Source organism: Periplaneta americana, chromosome 7 (genome assembly GCF_040183065.1).
Source record: "Periplaneta americana isolate PAMFEO1 chromosome 7, P.americana_PAMFEO1_priV1, whole genome shotgun sequence".
In the NCBI taxonomy this organism is placed as follows: Eukaryota; Metazoa; Arthropoda; class Insecta; order Blattodea; family Blattidae; genus Periplaneta; species Periplaneta americana.
The window spans coordinates 184,946,853-184,964,691 of record NC_091123.1 but is presented as its reverse complement, the minus strand read 5'-3'; the positions used below and the strand labels follow the sequence as shown (position 1 = coordinate 184,964,691).

The window sequence follows — 17,839 nt, the reverse complement described above, 5'->3', positions numbered from 1 at the left end:
ACTCCATTACGTCATACGAGAATTTGAGAGCTAAACTCTGTGAAATGTTTGGATTTAAATTGAACGATCGTGGAGAAGTGCTTGACAGAAAAAAAGTTTTTTCGTGTTTAGTGCTGCAGGAAACATTGTTACTAAAAGTAGAGCGGCACTTAATTCGGAGCATGTGAATGCACTCATATGTTTAAAATCATGGATGAAGCAGTATTAACTAGGTGAGTCTTCATACTTTTTGTTATTTATGTTTGTCTCAAAAATTCCCGGAGAAATTGGCACAATAAATTATAAGCCTCATAATAAATATGTTAGTAATTAAAATAGTTGTTTTGTAATATAACGATACAATATATACAGATACACAACATTTAATACTTGCTTATTACCGAATACAAGTTAAATTTAACAATAATTGTGTATTATATAGTAGGCCTATATTAAAACATCTTTTCAAATCGATCAAAACTCGATTAATCGATAGATTAATAGATTAAATATTTTGATCGATCAACAGCACTAAATAATAATAGTAATAATAATAATAATAATAATAATAATAATAATAATAATAATAATAATAATAATAATAATAATAATAATATACAGGTTCTGCAAGTCCAATACTTCACTGTACAGAAGACCAAGAATACTTAGGAGTTCTGGCACTACATTTTGACACGATTATGCACAACAGTATGGAATGGAATTTACGGGAGGGGGGCAGTATGGTCCAGCACTGCGACCTGTTATGATCTATTGCATTAAACCTCAAGTTAGGCGCATTTCCAAATCCACACCGGCTGACTACACCAAAGACTGGTTCACAATAAACCGGAAACGGAAGCGACAACGAGAACGGAAAAATGGTTAAAATTTATTTAAATATGAGCATTCACAATTAACGAGAAGCTTGTCAGAGCCCGGGAACGGGAACGTGAGAGTTGGCCAAGTTTTAACTTTGCTGTTCTCGTTTCCGATCACAGCCTACTAGATTCATTCTGTTGTCACCAAAAAGCTATTTGGTCCTCGTATATTTTGTAGCAAGGAGGCCGTGACATAATTTCTTGTCCATTCAATTGCTTGTAACTAACGCAGAAATTCAGTAGAATCACTTTCCATATATGTTATATGTATATGTGACCAGACTACCACGTGAATTAAATTCTTACATATTCTGTGCCTTAAATTTCGAAGTTGGTTAACCTGTGTTTGTGTTGGCTGACTTGTACTCATGTGACAAAGTCATTGGTCAATTATACACAAATAACATCAGAATTCGTAATACAGTGAAACTTCCCAATAGCGGACACCGCCGGGGAAAAATTAAATGTCCGTTATTGAGAAGTGTCCTCTATTTAGAAAATCGTTTGTATGTATATAGTACATTAATATTTCTCATACATATTCAACACTACATTTTACAGTACAGCAGACAGTGAGATTGTTTACAATATTCATCCAGAGAGAAATCGTATCATTAAATGTTTTGTAAATGAAATAAACATCAGTCACTGTACCAATTCACCTCACACAAAGAAATCTAGAATTGCATTTTCAGTGTATGATTTCAAAATAACATCCTTGTTTTTCAAAATTTCACTAACCTGAGTTTTTCCCACATTAAACTTTGTGGCCAGCTCACGAACACTTAATTTCTCCTTCTCACTATGCGTTACAATATCCACGTTCTCTTTTAGTGACAAACGTTTACGTTTTTGTGACATTTTTAATGTGACTGTACATCCGAACACTCAACTTGACAAACTAAGAAAGTACGGACTGCTCACGTACAGTATCACAACTAACAACTGTGCTGCTTTCCTTCAATAAAGTACAAGAACGTTCAAATGCACAATAATGATTGTTACAAAGAATTCCGTTAGAATTCCGTTTAATTTAAAAGTCTTTTTTTTTTCTTTCACGCTGTCCGTTATTTGGATGTTTTAATTGTTGTTGGGAGATACATTTCAGTGTCCGCGTCCGTTCAGTGTTGCCAATTCAGCGGTTTTCCCGCTAAATCTAGCTTTTTTGGATAACCGTCTCGCGGGTAAAATTATATTATCCCGCTTAGCGGGAATACTAGCGGCTTTTAATCTTTAAAGTTTCTGAAATGAAATTCATATTAGCATTATAAGCGGCTTTCATAATTACATTTAATTCGTTCAGTGTGTGTTTTGTGAAATAATGGATGTGTCAATGTACTGATAATTCCATATTAAATATGTTGCCGTTAAAACCCGAAATCCGTCAAAACCAGTTTCAACTAGTAAAAACTAGTTTAAGCAAATAAGGATAGATAGAAAGTGAGTTTTCGTATGATCTAGAATCAGTGTCAGGTTAGGTTTGGTTTGTTTAGGTTTTTGTTTGGTAAAAGCCTAAAAAAGAACATAAAAAAATTAAACCTAACCTGTCATTGATTCTAGATCTTAAGAAAATTCGCTTTCTATCCATCTATATTTGAAAACTAGTTCTTACTTGTTGAAACTAGTTTTGTCAGATTTTGGGTTTAACGGTAACATAGGCTTATATCGTGCAATAAGAATTTAAATATGTTGTGTCTGTGATAAAAGTGTTCAAAATTGCTTTATAGCGCCACATTGGGAATGATAAATGTGTGCAATATTCGTTACATTGGTGGGTGGATATCTCTATCTTGACCATTATTATTATTATTATTATTATTATTATTATTATTATTATTATTATTGAATAATAAATAAGTTATACATTAAAATCTAGAGATATTTGTTAGAAAATCGCGGGTTTTCGAAAGCCATCTAGCGGAATTATACGAACAGTTGGCAACACTGAGTCCGTTATTGAGAATGTCCGCTATTTGGAAGAATTTTATCATAAGGGCCAATGTTATTTTGCAGGGGAATTTTAAAATGTCCGCTATTGAGAGGAGTCCGTTATTGGGAAGTGTCCGTTAAGGGAAGTTTCATTGTATCGACTTTACATATCGTTATTGACATACATATCGATATGCATAGCCGTTTCCGTTCTAGGTTTATTGTGAATCAAAAATCTTCACGTCCACGTTATTCGCTTCCCGTTCTCGTTCCCGGCTTATTGTGGACAAGTTTTGAGATTTGCTGAGTTCCCAGGTTTCGAGCAGGCAATCCCCCTCGTCCCTAGGCCAGCCCCCTCCGTGCGTCGCCAGCCGGCGTTCGGGGAATATGGAATGATGACGAAATGGTGATGGAATGATGTAGATGCCTAATATGAAGCAAAACGGGAAAACCCCGAGAAAAAACCGAACTGCGACTTTGTCCGCTGCAAGAGTCACTATGGATTCTTCAACAGTAATCTCACTAGAGGTTTTGATTTATCTAGCGAAAATCAAAACTCGAGTGGTACTTAATTGACTATTACACGATTAGAAGAAAGTATATAAAGATTAGAAGTAACGAAGTACTCCAATACAATAAAATATTAATTGACTTACGAAAATTCAACTGTCTTCAAATGTATTAATGTACCATCTCAACATTACGCTAGATGGCAGTAGTGTTTTATGATTATGTTTTCTTGTTATCAGTTGTGCCAGCTATGGAATCTTCATTGAACTCTGTGGACGGTTACTAGTCAAGAAGGCTTTGTTGATTCAGTTTAATTTTTATTAAAACAGTTGCATTCCACTTCAATCATCCGGATCCCAGTAATCAACGTCACTTGACAGATGATTTTCAATAAATCTTAGTATTAAACAATCTCTGATACGTGACTATCCATAATATCATATAGCACAAGCTATAACATAACCTAAATAATATAAACAAGTGTTAGAAACGTTTTAATTAGGGATGATGAAATAAAAAATAAACATGAATAATTTTAAAAGAAACAATTATTGAAAGTACAATTTTAAAATTTGAATGTTTTAGTGGTTGGTGGTTCAGTTGATGTTATATTGGACGTGTGCGTAAAAGAAGTGAAGTCGTTGATGTATATGACCAGTGATCTTTAGTAATTCTTGTCCTTGAATGCCAATGCGAGTCATATTTGAAAGTGCTGTGCATCGACTGGAGTGGTTTGTAATTTTCTGTTTTTTGACGTCCAGACCAGTGCAGTTTGAAATGTTGGCAAACAAAGAAACAAATGCTAGGGTAGTGATAAAAATAAACAAATTCTAGGGACGCGATAAAATTATGCGATAAGCAACCATGATTGGTTGAAAGACGTCCTTTCGTACCGTTTTACTGGTCAAAAGTAGTGTGACGTAGTAAAAATGTAATAGTCAATGAAATATCCCAGACCTGACCGGGACTTGAACCCGGGCCGCCTGCGTGACTGCAACTTTTGCAAAAGAAAATTTACTCCTCTCAAGATATTATTGATGTCTCTCATCCCCTACACGAATATGTATTTATCTCATTAGGGTGCGGGTAGGCAGAACTGCACCAACATCATACAAGGTAAATCAAAGAAATCGTTTGGACACCCTTACTAGGTGTATCTTTGCACCGAGTCTGAGCAGGGGAGAGCTCCACTACCATTGGATGACAAACCACCCACTCACCCCCCCTCTCTCGCTAATCGATAACACCACGTCATTAAAACATTACTGGCTCATTTGTCGAAATGTAATAATAGCACGGCAAGAGAAATCAAATTACTTTATGTCTTCATTATCTCCGCAGTTCTTACACGAGCAATTTCCGACGCCCACTGTATGAATACTACAAATCAATACGCGCTATTGTTTTATTTTATTTGGCTCGTCACGGCCTGTGCACAAAGAAGAATGGAAGGAATACTCTCAGCGCTCCAATCTACAACGATAAATTAATAATCACGAATGATAGGGACTTTGTGTTGGTGGTTGTCTAATAGACAATCCAGCACAAATCTAGGTTTTACAGCTGTAATCACAGCCATAACTGGAGTGGTTAATAGCTTTGGAATGAAGCTCTCACGTACTCGAGAGAATACAAAGGATGCTCCACCACAAAAACCTAATGCTGAGATTTTACAAACATCTGAATTCATACGTTCATTCACATTAATAGTTCCTCTGCTACTACTTTATGTATGTTCTACGTTGTCTCAAGTGGTCTTGCATCAGATCAGAATCAACATCTTTCAGATATTACCACTAACAAATATCGCCAACGCTAACACACCCAATAATAATAATAATAATAATAATAATAATAATAATAATAATAATAATAATTATTATTATTATTATTATTATTATTATTATTATTATTATTATGTTTATTGACAAAACAATACAAAGAAATTATAAATTAACAAAATTCTAGCACTCCCCTGAAAGAGAGTGATCCCGTGCTGAGGGGAGGATTCGATACATAATAAATTTACATGCATAAATTACTATAAATAGCACCTAAAAATTAATAATTACTCATAACAAAATTGCTTACATACATTCTTACATTTCAAACTAATGGAGGTAAACAGATGTGGGTATTTCTTTATTAATTTGTTATAAATTATAGGGCCGATATTAGAATCTACTATGGTTAAAAGCAGTGCTCGTTAAACACTGACCTGGGTTCAACCAAACGTACAGTATATTATCCATGCCTTTGGTTTTGTGTTTGTAAGTATATTACGATCGAAAATATGAGTGATTTTTATACATCAAGTTTAATAATGCATTGATACAAATTTTATGCATTTTCAAGACTTCAAATTCTAAAAAATAATTTTTCGTAGGATAATTTGAATAGCTTTTTTTAGACATATTTTAATTGAATTTTTATATTTCTTGGAAATTATTTTTATCAGACAGACATTTTTAAAGCAGATAGTAAATCACTTAGTAATACATAATATTTCATGTAATGAATTAACAAATAATTATTGTAATTGCCACATCTAACACCGTCCACACAAGTTAAATATTTAGGAATTATTATAGATCAGCATTTACGTTGAGATAAACAAATTGATTTCATGTGTACAAGTATAAAACGACACTTTTTAAATTCATAATACTTCGAAATTTGATCACTAAGGAGGCAATGAGAATAATATTTTTAGCTTTAATACAATCATTAATACAATAGACTATGGTATAATAAATTGGGGTGGAGTAGCATCATCCGTACTTAACCCATTAATTTTATTACACAGAAGATTAATAAAAATTTGTCTAATCAAAAATATGGATTACCCAACAAATTTAATTTATACAGATTTTAATGTATTGCCTATTGAAGAAATTTATAAATATAGTTTACCAACTTACTACCACATAAATCAAATAAAACATAATCTAATCGACATGAATATCGCACTCGAAGATAAAAGTATACTTTCCCATAAATTGAGCCTAAATGTCATACAAGTGCAGCTCTTAAACATGGTGCTAGTTTCGGCCCAAGACTTTATAATAAAATTACAAACCATTCCCCAAATTTGAAGTATTTTAAAATTCAAACTTTTAAAAAAGAAATTTGTAAAATTAATCATGATATATAATATTAACAAATGTATTTTTTTATCTTTTATTTCAGTCGACTATATTCATGTTTTTATTAAAAATCACTCACTGCCTTCTATCGGATTGTCAGTTTATATTAAATGTGTATTTTTCTTCTTTTTCTCTTCCTTCTTTATTCTTGCTCTTGTGTTGTATTTATTGGTTTGAATTAAGTTACTTACTGTATTTAGTAAACTGTCCTTGTAAATTTTATGTTATATTATTGGCTAAGACCACACCGTACACGAGCCTGGCTCTTACGGTAGTGGCTAGGAACATTTTTGTTTTATAATCTTAATTTGTGCTAGCTAGCTAGTTAAATAAATTAAATTAAATTTTTAAAAATTGGACAACACAAGGAAAAAATGTCAATATATGTATTTAAATATGTAAAATAAAAATATACATGCATTTAAAAGGAAAACCCCTCGAAATATGCATTTATGCAAAATACAGTTCGCTTCAGTGGAACATGAGAACCATGGTCCGTAAAGATCCATATTAACTTTTTCAATATGCCTAATCAGTAAAAGAAAGCATGCAATTTGCAAGAAGTTCCGCGGTCTAATCATCATCATCATCATCATCATCGTCGTCGTCGTCGTCGTCATCATCATCGTCGTCGTCGTCGTCCTCATCGTCTTCGTCGTAAATACTAGTTTCATGTGATTAAAACCTGTAACTGACGTCAGAGGAAGCATCTACATGCGAATGTTATATTTCGGTACATGAATAATTCTATGAGTGTTGAACCGCGGACGTTTCGAGTATGTTGCCCCTGAAGTTCAAATCAGATGCAGCTTCTCAGTGGAACATGAGAACCATGGTCCGTAAAGATCCATATTAACTTTTTCAATATGCCAAATCAGTAAAAGAAAGCATGCAATTTGCAAGAAGTTCCGCGGTCTAATCATCATCATCATCATCATCATCATCATCATCATCATCATCATCATCATCGTCGTCGTCGTCCTCATCGTCTTCGTCGTAAATACTAGTTTCATGTGATTAAAACCTGTAACCGACGTCAGAGGAAGCATCTACATGCGAATGTTATATTTCGGTACATGAATAATTCTATGAGTGTTGAACCGCGGACGTTTCGAGTATGTTGCCCCTGAAGTTCAAATCAGATGCAGCTTCTCAGTGGAACATGAGAACCATGGTCCGTAAAGATCCATATTAACTTTTTCAATATGCCAAATCAGTAAAAGAAAGCATGCAATTTGCAAGAAGTTCCGCGGTCTAATCATCATCATCATCATCATCATCATCATCATCATCATCATCATCGTCGTCGTCGTCCTCATCGTCTTCGTTGTAAATACTAGTTTCATGTGATTAAAACCTGTAACCGACGTCAGAGGAAGCATCTACATGCGAATGTTATATTTCGGTACATGAATAATTCTATGAGTGTTGAACCGCGGACGTTTCGAGTATGTTGCCCCTGAAGTTCAAATCAGATGCAGCTTCTCAGTGGAACATGAGAACCATGGTCCGTAAAGATCCATATTAACTTTTTCAATATGCCTAATCAGTAAAAGAAAGCATGCAATTTGCAAGAAGTTCCGCGGTCTAATCATCATCATCATCATCATCATCATCATCATCATCATCATCATCATCATCATCGTCGTCGTCGTCCTCATCGTCTTCGTCGTAAATACTAGTTTCATGTGATTAAAACCTGTAACTGACGTCAGAGGAAGCATCTACATGCGAATGTTATATTTCGGTACATGAATAATTCTATGAGTGTTGAACCGCGGACGTTTCGAGTATGTTGCCCCTGAAGTTCAAATCAGATGCAGCTTCTCAGTGGAACATGAGAACCATGGTCCGTAAAGATCCATATTAACTTTTTCAATATGCCAAATCAGTAAAAGAAAGCATGCAATTTGCAAGAAGTTCCGCGGTCTAATCATCATCATCATCATCATCATCATCATCATCATCATCATCGTCGTCGTCGTCCTCATCGTCTTCGTCGTAAATACTAGTTTCATGTGATTAAAACCTGTAACCGACGTCAGAGGAAGCATCTACATGCGAATGTTATATTTCGGTACATGAATAATTCTATGAGTGTTGAACCGCGGACGTTTCGAGTGTGTTGCCCCTGAAGTTCAAATCAGATGCAGCTTCTCAGTGGAACATGAGAACCATGGTCCGTAAAGATCCATATTAACTTTTTCAATATGCCAAATCAGTAAAAGAAAGCATGCAATTTGCAAGAAGTTCCGCGGTCTAATCATCATCATCATCATCATCATCATCATCATCATCATCATCATCATCGTCGTCGTCGTCGTCCTCATCGTCTTCGTCGTAAATACTAGTTTCATGTGATTAAAACCTGTAACTGACGTCAGAGGAAGCATCTACATGCGAATGTTATATTTCGGTACATGAATAATTCTATGAGTGTTGAACCGCGGACGTTTCGAGTAAGTTCAAATCAGATGCAGCTTCTCTTCCAGAATTCAATGAAGCACTCAGTAGATTACCTGTTTCACGTAGCCTGGAGTAAATACGAAAAATGCGTGGTGAGGTGGAAGGCTTCCTTTAGAATAACGTCTTCAGCATTTTCAACTTCAGCTAATGAATTTTCATTACAAGATCCACAGACAAAACGCTTGTCAGTGTATTCGTTATGCGGATGTACACACGAACGGCAGTCCACTAAATCATTACTCAACAATGCGACATTACTGCACCATTTAACTATAAACTGTAGAATTTAATGTAACGTGAACTGCTTCTGCTTAGTTTACTCTATCAGTGTGGTGTCGCAAAACATCCAGTGTAGCACATTGAACAGTAAGATGATCCAATTTATCCCTTGTATTTACTCTAACCGCACAATTTCGAATGCAAACACTAAGTATTTTAATGTACATTTCTCCTAATACACTCTATACTAGTATTATGCACCTATGTAATAATGTCGGCTGTTTTTATTTGGACACCGATGACAAATATATTCCACTATCGATGCTCAACATCGATGACAAATATATTCCACTATCGATGTTCATCACCGATGACAAATATATTCCACTATCGATGCTCATCACCGATGACAATTATATTCTACTATCGATGCTCATCATCGATGACAAATATATTCTACTATCGATGCTCATCACCGATGACATATATTCTACTATCGATGCTCATCATCGATGACAAATATATTCTACTATCGATGCTCATCACCGATGGCAAATATATTCTACTATCGATGCTCATCACCGATGACAAATATATTCTACTATCGTTGCTCATCATCGATGACAAATATATTCTACTATCGATGCTCATCATCGATGACAAATATATTCTACTATCGATGCTCATCACCGATGACAAATATATTCTACTATCGATGCTCATCATCGATGACAAATATATTCTACTATCGATGCTCATCACCGATGACAAATATATTCCACTATCGATGCTCATCACCGATGACAATTATATTCTACTATCGATGCTCATCATCGATGACAAATATATTCTACTATCGATGCTCATCACCGATGACATATATTCTACTATCGATGCTCATCATCGATGACAAATATATTCTACTATCGATGCTCATCATCGATGACAAATATATTCTACTATCGATGCTCATCACCGATGACAAATATATTCTACTATCGATGCTCATCACCGATGACAAATATATTCCACTATCGATGCTCATCACCGATGACAAATATATTCTACTATCGATGCAAATATATTCTACTATCGATGCTCATCACCGATGACAAATATATTCCACTGTCGATGCTCATCATCGATGACAAATATATTCTACTATCGATGCTCATCACCGATGACAAATATATTCCACTGTCGATGCTCATCACCGATGACAAATATATTCTACTATCGATGCAAATATATTGTACTATCGATGCTCATCACCGATGACAAATATATTCCACTGTCGATGCTCATCATCGATGACAAATATATTCTACTATCGATGCTCATCACCGATGACAAATATATTCCACTGTCGATGCTCATCACCGATGACAAATATATTCTACTATCGATGCAAATATATTCTACTATCGATGCTCATCACCGATGACAAATATATTCCACTGTCGATGCTCATCACCGATGACAAATATATTCCACTGTCGATGCTCATCACCGATGACGAATATATTCTACTATCGATGCTCATCATCGGTGACAAATATATTCCACTATCGAGTGGGTTATTTTACGACGCTTTATCAACATCTTAGGTTATTTAGCGTCTGAATGAGTTGAAGGTGATAATGCCGGTGAAATGAGTCCGTGGTCCAGCACCGAAAGTTACCCAGCATTTGCTTATATTGGGTTGAGGGAAAACCCCGGAAAAAACCTCAACCAGGTAACTTGTCCCGACCGGGCCACCTGGTTTCGCGGCCAGACGCGCTGACCGTTACTCCACAGGTTGGACTCCACTATCGATGCTCATCACCGATGACAAATATTCCACTATTGATACTCATCTCTCATAGGAAGTTTGAAAAATGGTAATAAGTAATTTGTCACGTGTTCTTGGGAAATAACATCAAGAGACCAAGACTGCACATACCTCAGCACGCCGGACAATTCAAACAAGACATTTATGGACTGATTATTATTCCTTATCTAGTGTAAATTGAAGCATGCACTTAAGAGATCGCTACTTGTACTATAATTTCGTTCAATATTCACAGTGAATGAAAGGCCTTCGAATAAGAAAAATCACAGTACTTGCTCTCCACTGTAACCAGCTACATTGTGAAGAAACATTTTATCCTTATGAGTAGTCATTTTAGTATCTTACCAATAGACCACCCTCCAAGGTTTGGGCCACTGAAACAGAACATCCTTACGCCTCTGTGTCGCTATGACTTACCTGAAACAAACAAAAAAGAACATTAGATTGATACTGACATTTATTCACACTAATTTAAGTACATCAAACATAAAAATGAGGCTATGTTTCTTCTGAGATTTATCTCAATTATTCAGGTGTTGTTGTTCTTTAGCCAACTATCCGAAAACAGGTTTTAACCTCACAAGTGACACCAATAAGGCATAACTCATAAGTCAACTAAGCCAGGAGATAATGGGGTACGGTGGCCACATCCTTTCCCCCCTTTGTCCAGGGAATTCTATGGCGAATCTTCAAATTCATGTCGTTATCACCAATTCTTTCGACGCTGGATAACCAGGTAGCTGATACAGTCCCGTTAAAAAACCGATTAAAACATTTGTACTAAAGTATGATAATGATGGTAACGGTTCAGATGAAGATACGTACAGATTTCACAACTATAGCTCGAATATGCCTGCAGATATTTGCATATGAGCTATTCCATCTCAAATCGATCGAAATATAGAGAAAATTGACCTTACAATTTTTAAATACAATGAAACTTTTTCTGTCCGTTGACAACTGTGATACAATGCTTTGTGCAAAGTTTGAGGCATCAGAACTTCATAGTGTTTAAATTAAAAATATTTAAATTGATCGTATTTTCATAAAATTTGCAACTTTAAACTTTTGTAGCTCCGAAATCCTTTCACCCAATGATCAAAATCATGGTTTATTTTGATGCTGAGAAATTAAAGTTTATATTGACATATAAACAGATTTTCTTACATTTTATGGAAATGGAGTAATTTAGATTTTTCTTCATTAAGAGGCCTTTGCCAAGGAAAAAATATTTTTAAAATATATAGTTAGATTCCGCTTTGAAAATACAAACAAACACATTTTTTACTGATGGCACGTCGATAAGAAAGTATTGAAAATGTCAAATAAAGAAAATAAATAGTACGCGCGTGAACTAACCAGCTGACTGTGACACGGGAACTAGCCGAGGTAAGCAAGGCCAGGAGACATAAACACGTAATGTGTCGTCTAGCAGTCATGACTGTGCTAGCTTTATCACAGGTTTTCATAAACACAGGAGTGCAATGACGCCCAACGCTCGCTTATCTTCAGCTCTTGGCCAGTGCGTGCGGTACTGCGACGTTCAAGTCTAGGCGTGTGAAAATAATTTATTTAATACCCTCGAAACTTATTGCCGAGCCACTAAGCAAACAATGCCGAATCCCTCTTAATAATGCAAAGTTTTTTCTCAATATTTTCATACATTTTTACAAATTGTCAAAAAGCCTAAAAGTAAGTAAAATCAGATTATCTGTCTCTCTGTGTACAATAAAAATAAGGATTACTTCTTAACATAACCTACCAAATGTCAGCTTCAAAATAAGCTCTTGTTCAATGTTCTGCAGTAAGTGGTTCCAGAGTTCTGAGCGCTGAAAGAGGCTTTTTTTTTTATAAAATACGCTAAATTTGTCGCTCAATAATACGAAAACCGTTTGACTTTCGATAGTATATTTTTGAAAATGCACTCTCCTCAGCACCTTGTATAAATAGTGAAACAATTAGAGTATGAAAAATGCGAGTATTTTTACTGCCCGATTTCATATGGAATAGCCCATATGTATGACTATTACATAACTGAGAATTAAAAATAAAATGAAATTTGGTTCTAACGCGTCACAACACAGACAGTGACGTCAACTAGTCGTTTGCATACAAATATAGCATCATCTGGGAATGAAAACAGAAATAAGTTTCTTCGAAACACAAGTTCATGCCCGTTTCTTCCGTGTTGTTTAACACTACGACTCTAGATAATAGGCTACGAGTGTAATGGAATGATCGGTAGAGCCCTGTTCTATTTTCCATCACTAACAATGCAAAAGACACACAAAGCCGACGTCATTCAGTTCTGGAAACACGTCATTCTTTCGTGGAAGCGAAATCGTCATACTCCAGTTACATAAGTTGATTCTTTAAGCCGAACGGAGAGTTTCACACATTTATCAGAAAGAATAGAAAAGACATAAAACACTTTTCTGATTCTTTAATAATATAGGTAAATAAACCCTTCACTATGACTGCAATCAACCGTGTCGTTAAAATGACATTACATTTCCCATGGTACCTCCGAATCCAGTTTTCCGATGCATACATCACGCAACGTTAACATCACAGCCAATAATGGGCCCTGTAATGCCGCTTATTAAATTTTTAGGCTAGTTTCGATAAAGGACGATGGCTGCCGTTAGTGCGTGGCCTCTATTAAATTTTAAGCTCGGTGGCCAAATGCTATAGAACCGTGATAAAGTCACATAATGGCGGTAAAGCATATTTCACCCCTAATTTAACGATGATGACACGGAAGCCATAAAAACATTAGCGTGAGGTCAACGTAAAAGTCTGTTGTGACTGGCCAGTCCACGCCTGCGAGCGCTAGATGTATGGTCGACCGGTCCCTGATCTATTTTGTACCCAGCAGCGTGTATACGCTACGTAGAGAAACCCATACAAATAAGCTCTTTACTAGGGATTCCTCCACCAATACAGGCTTTCAATTTTAAATATTATTATGGGTTTATACCGCAATAAGTAAAACTCGCTGAATTTTCAACAGTAATCTCACTAGAGGTTTTGATTTATCTAGAGAAAATCAAAACTCGAGTGGGATTTAATTGACTATTACACGATTAGAAGAAAGTACAGGAACATCATTTTATTTTTACTAACATTTTTAATATTAACCTGTCTATACCTTTAGAGAACCGGAAACACAGTTTGCTATCCCCTTCCACGACTGTAGTTCAATGACACTGGCGTAAAACACAAACAAATCAGTCTACTAGGTATAGGAAAGAAGAAAAGTAGTTCATCCATTTACGTAAACTAGGAAATATCGCGATTTTGAGTTTGATAATTTTCATTAGGTTTTTGTTTAATCAAAGTACAGTACTGTATTAACAATAAGTGTTTTTACTCACGAACTGAGCTGTCCATGCGAACGTATTCATTATGCAGTGTATATTATACTGTCTACAGCACATTAGCGTACACTATAGACAAAGAAGTTAAATTGAAAAATAATCATAATATGAATATTTAAGCACAATTTTGAAAATGGTGGCCGTTCATTTCGATACAGGCTTCAGTTCTTTTGTGCATATTATCGCACTATAGACTAATGCATCTAATTCCAATTGCCAGTTTCGTACTTCGTACTAGTAACTCATGTTGAAATAATTCTATACCTACTCTACGTACTGTAAATTCAATCTTCACTTCTGCCCGACCCGAAAAGATAAAATTACTCAGACATACTATCTACTGTCCGTCCAAGTGGTTATGTCGCACGATCGTAGAAAGGGGGGAAATCACGTGACAGTTAATTACTTAAAGAGGCCCTTTTATTTAAGCTATTTTAAACAGTTGTATAATATTACGTAAACGTCCAATTAATTCCTAACATAAATTAATGTTTTCAGAAAAGAGCTAAGACAGCCCAGCTACTAGACTTTATAGAGGGGCGAGCAGAAGCAGGCGGGGGAAATCGGGATGCGACGTAGGCAAACGTACAGTACCTGTGCGAAAATATGATTCAATATTGAAAGCTCTTTCGTCACTGGAAAACGCGAACATATTTATGGAACGTACTATACTCACTAACTCAGTACTGTTTACTATCTGCGGTCTTGGTTCTGTGTGGAGTTAGAACTTCATTAGTAGAAGGGGTGGGAGTGAAGTACATTAAAAAACTCAGGTACAATAAAAATTGAAGTTACAATAAAATGTCCCTGTATATAAAGATTAGAAATAACGAAGTACTCCAATACAATAAAATATTAATTGACTTACGAAAATACAACTGTCTTGTCTTCAAATGTATTATTGTACCATCTCAACATTACAAATATTACGCTAGATGCATGCTAGATGGCAGTAGTGTTATGATTAGCTGTTGTCCTGTTATCAGGTGTGCTAACTATAGAATCTTCATTGAACTCTGTAGACGGTTACTAGTCAAGAAGGCTTTGTTGATTCAGTTTCATTTTTATTAAAACAGTTGCATTCCACTTCAATTATCCGGATCCCAGTAATCAACGACACTTGACAGATGATTTTCAATAAATCTTAGTGTTAAACAATCTCTGATAATATAATATAATATCGCAAAAGCTGCAACATAACCTAAATAATATAAACAAGTGTTAGAAAAGTTTTAATTAGGGATGATGAAATAAACAAGAAAGTTTTAATTAACGATGATTACATAAAAAATAAACATGAATAATTTTAAAAGAAACAATTATTGAAAGTACAATTTTCAAATTTGAATGTTTTAGTGGTTGGTGGTTCAGTTGATGTTACATTGGACGTGTGCGTAAAAGAAGTGAACTCGTTGATGTACATGGTGTATTCCTCAACTTATTCAGGATTTCCGAATGGTGCTCTTCATTTATTTGTAAATAGGATTTCAGGGAAGATGCACAGGTATGACCAGTGATCTTTATTAATTCTTGTTCTTGAATGCCAATGCGAGTCATATTTGAAACTGCTGTGCATCGACTGGAGTGGTTTGTAATTTTTTTTTTTTGACCAGTGTAGTTTGAAATGTTGGCAAACAAAGAAACAAATGCTAGGGACGCGATAAAATTAAACAAATGGTAGGGACGCGATAAAATTAAACAAATGCTAGGGACGCGATAAAATTGTGCGATAAGCAGCCATGATTGGTTAAAATACGTCCTTTCGTACCGTTTTCTTGGTCAAAAGTAGTATGACGTAGTAAAAGTGTAATAGTCACTGTAAAAATAATATTCATAGCACGAGAATATGCTAGATAACAGTTATTGAACAGTAATATAATAAACCTGCAGTTCTGGCAAAGAGGAAGGAGGAATTAGCATTCGAAGTTTATTGTATGTCTTCGTATAAGTATTGTTAAACTTTTTTTGTGCAATTGCAGAGTCCTTAACTTGCCGTTAATCGCCTCAATTCTACGAGAATGGCTCACAGATGTCGCTAGTGCCGAGAGGAGTAGACCACTTAGTTCGTCAGAGACTATCCAGAGTGCACCACAGGCAGTGGGTCTACATTGCACTCCTAATGAATGATAATAATTGTTGAGATGTCACAAGGGAATCGGAGCATATGGAAAAAAACCCGTACTGCCTAGATCGGGGCTTGAACCGAGGACCCCTGGTTTGCTTTAATCTGTCTAATATTTATTATCCCCAAAGAAATGTTCAATGAATGAAGCAAATACTCTAGACGAACTATTTTCAAATCGTAGGATTTTTTCTTGTACGGAGGAGGGATCCGAAGACTCGCACTGCGGCCAGAGGCTACTGTGCTTTCAACTCCTATTTGAGAATGATTGAATAGCCGAACTGCCGCGCTCTTGTACAAGTACAGCACGTCGCAAAGTGAACTTAACCCGGGCTATGGTATGGATGATGATGATGATATGTGAATAATTAATGATGATGAAATGAGTCCGACGTCCAACGCCGAAAATCATCCAGCAATTCTGCTTCAATTGGTCACCCCGGAAAAAACACAACCAGATAATTTGTCCAAACCAGGATTTGAACCCGGACGCGCTAACCGTTACAACAGAAGTGACTTAATTTGCAAGCATATTCATTAAGGTACGCCTGTTTTCGTGCATAGTCACCCATATTAGTAAATATGGGCTATTCCATATGAAATCGATCAGTAAAAAACCTCGCATTTTTTATACTCTAATTTTTTCCCTATTTATACAAGGTGCTGAGGACAGTGCATTTTCAAAAATATACTATCGAAAGTCAAACGGTTTTCGTATTATTGAGCGACAAATTTAGCGTATTTTATAAAAACAAGCCTCTTTCAGCGCTCAGAACTCTGGAACCATTTACTGCAGAACATTGAACGGGAGCTCATTTTGAAGCTGACATTTGGTAGTTTATGATAAGAAGTAATCCTTATTTTTATTTTACACAGAGAGACAGATAATCTCATTTTACTTACTTTTAGGCTTTTTGCCAATTTGTAAAAATTAAAAAAAAAAAAATATTGAGAAAAAACCTTACATTATTAAGAGGGATTCGGCATTGTTTGCTTAGTGGCTCGGCAATAAGTTTCGAGGGTATTAGATTATTTTCACACGCCTGGACTTGAACAGCGCAGTACCGCACGCACTGGCCGAGAGCTGAAGATAAGCGAGCGTTGGGCGTCATTTTACTCCTGTGTTTATGAAAACCTGTGATAAAGCTAGCACAGCCATGACTGCTAGACGACACATCACGTGTTTATGTCTCCTGGCCTTGCTTACCTCGGCTAGCTCCCGCCTCACAGTCAGCTGGTTAGTTCACGCGCATACTATTTATTTTCTTTATTTGATTTTTCAATACTTTCTTATCAACGTACCATCAGTAGGCCTAAAAAATATGTGTTTATTTCTATTTTCAATGCGGAATTTAACTATATTTTTTTTAATATTCTTT

The 17,839-nt window shown here is 35.6% G+C and overlaps 1 protein-coding gene across 2 annotated transcripts in view; it reads right to left on the bottom strand.

The window, feature by feature from the left end:
- LOC138703833 (E3 ubiquitin-protein ligase ZNRF1) overlaps nucleotides 1–17,839 on the bottom strand; it is a 248,870-nt gene that overhangs the window by 184,716 nt on the left and 46,315 nt on the right. Inside the window, exon 1 of one of the 2 annotated variants that reach the window (XM_069832045.1) lies at nucleotides 11,304–11,375. The exons of the other annotated variant lie outside the window; for it this stretch is intronic. Coding sequence (XP_069688146.1) covers nucleotides 11,304–11,346 — 43 coding nt within the window. The 5' untranslated portion in view covers nucleotides 11,347–11,375. Of the gene's footprint in view, nucleotides 1–11,303; nucleotides 11,376–17,839 lie in introns of those variants that run through there. 2 annotated transcript variants of the gene reach the window in all.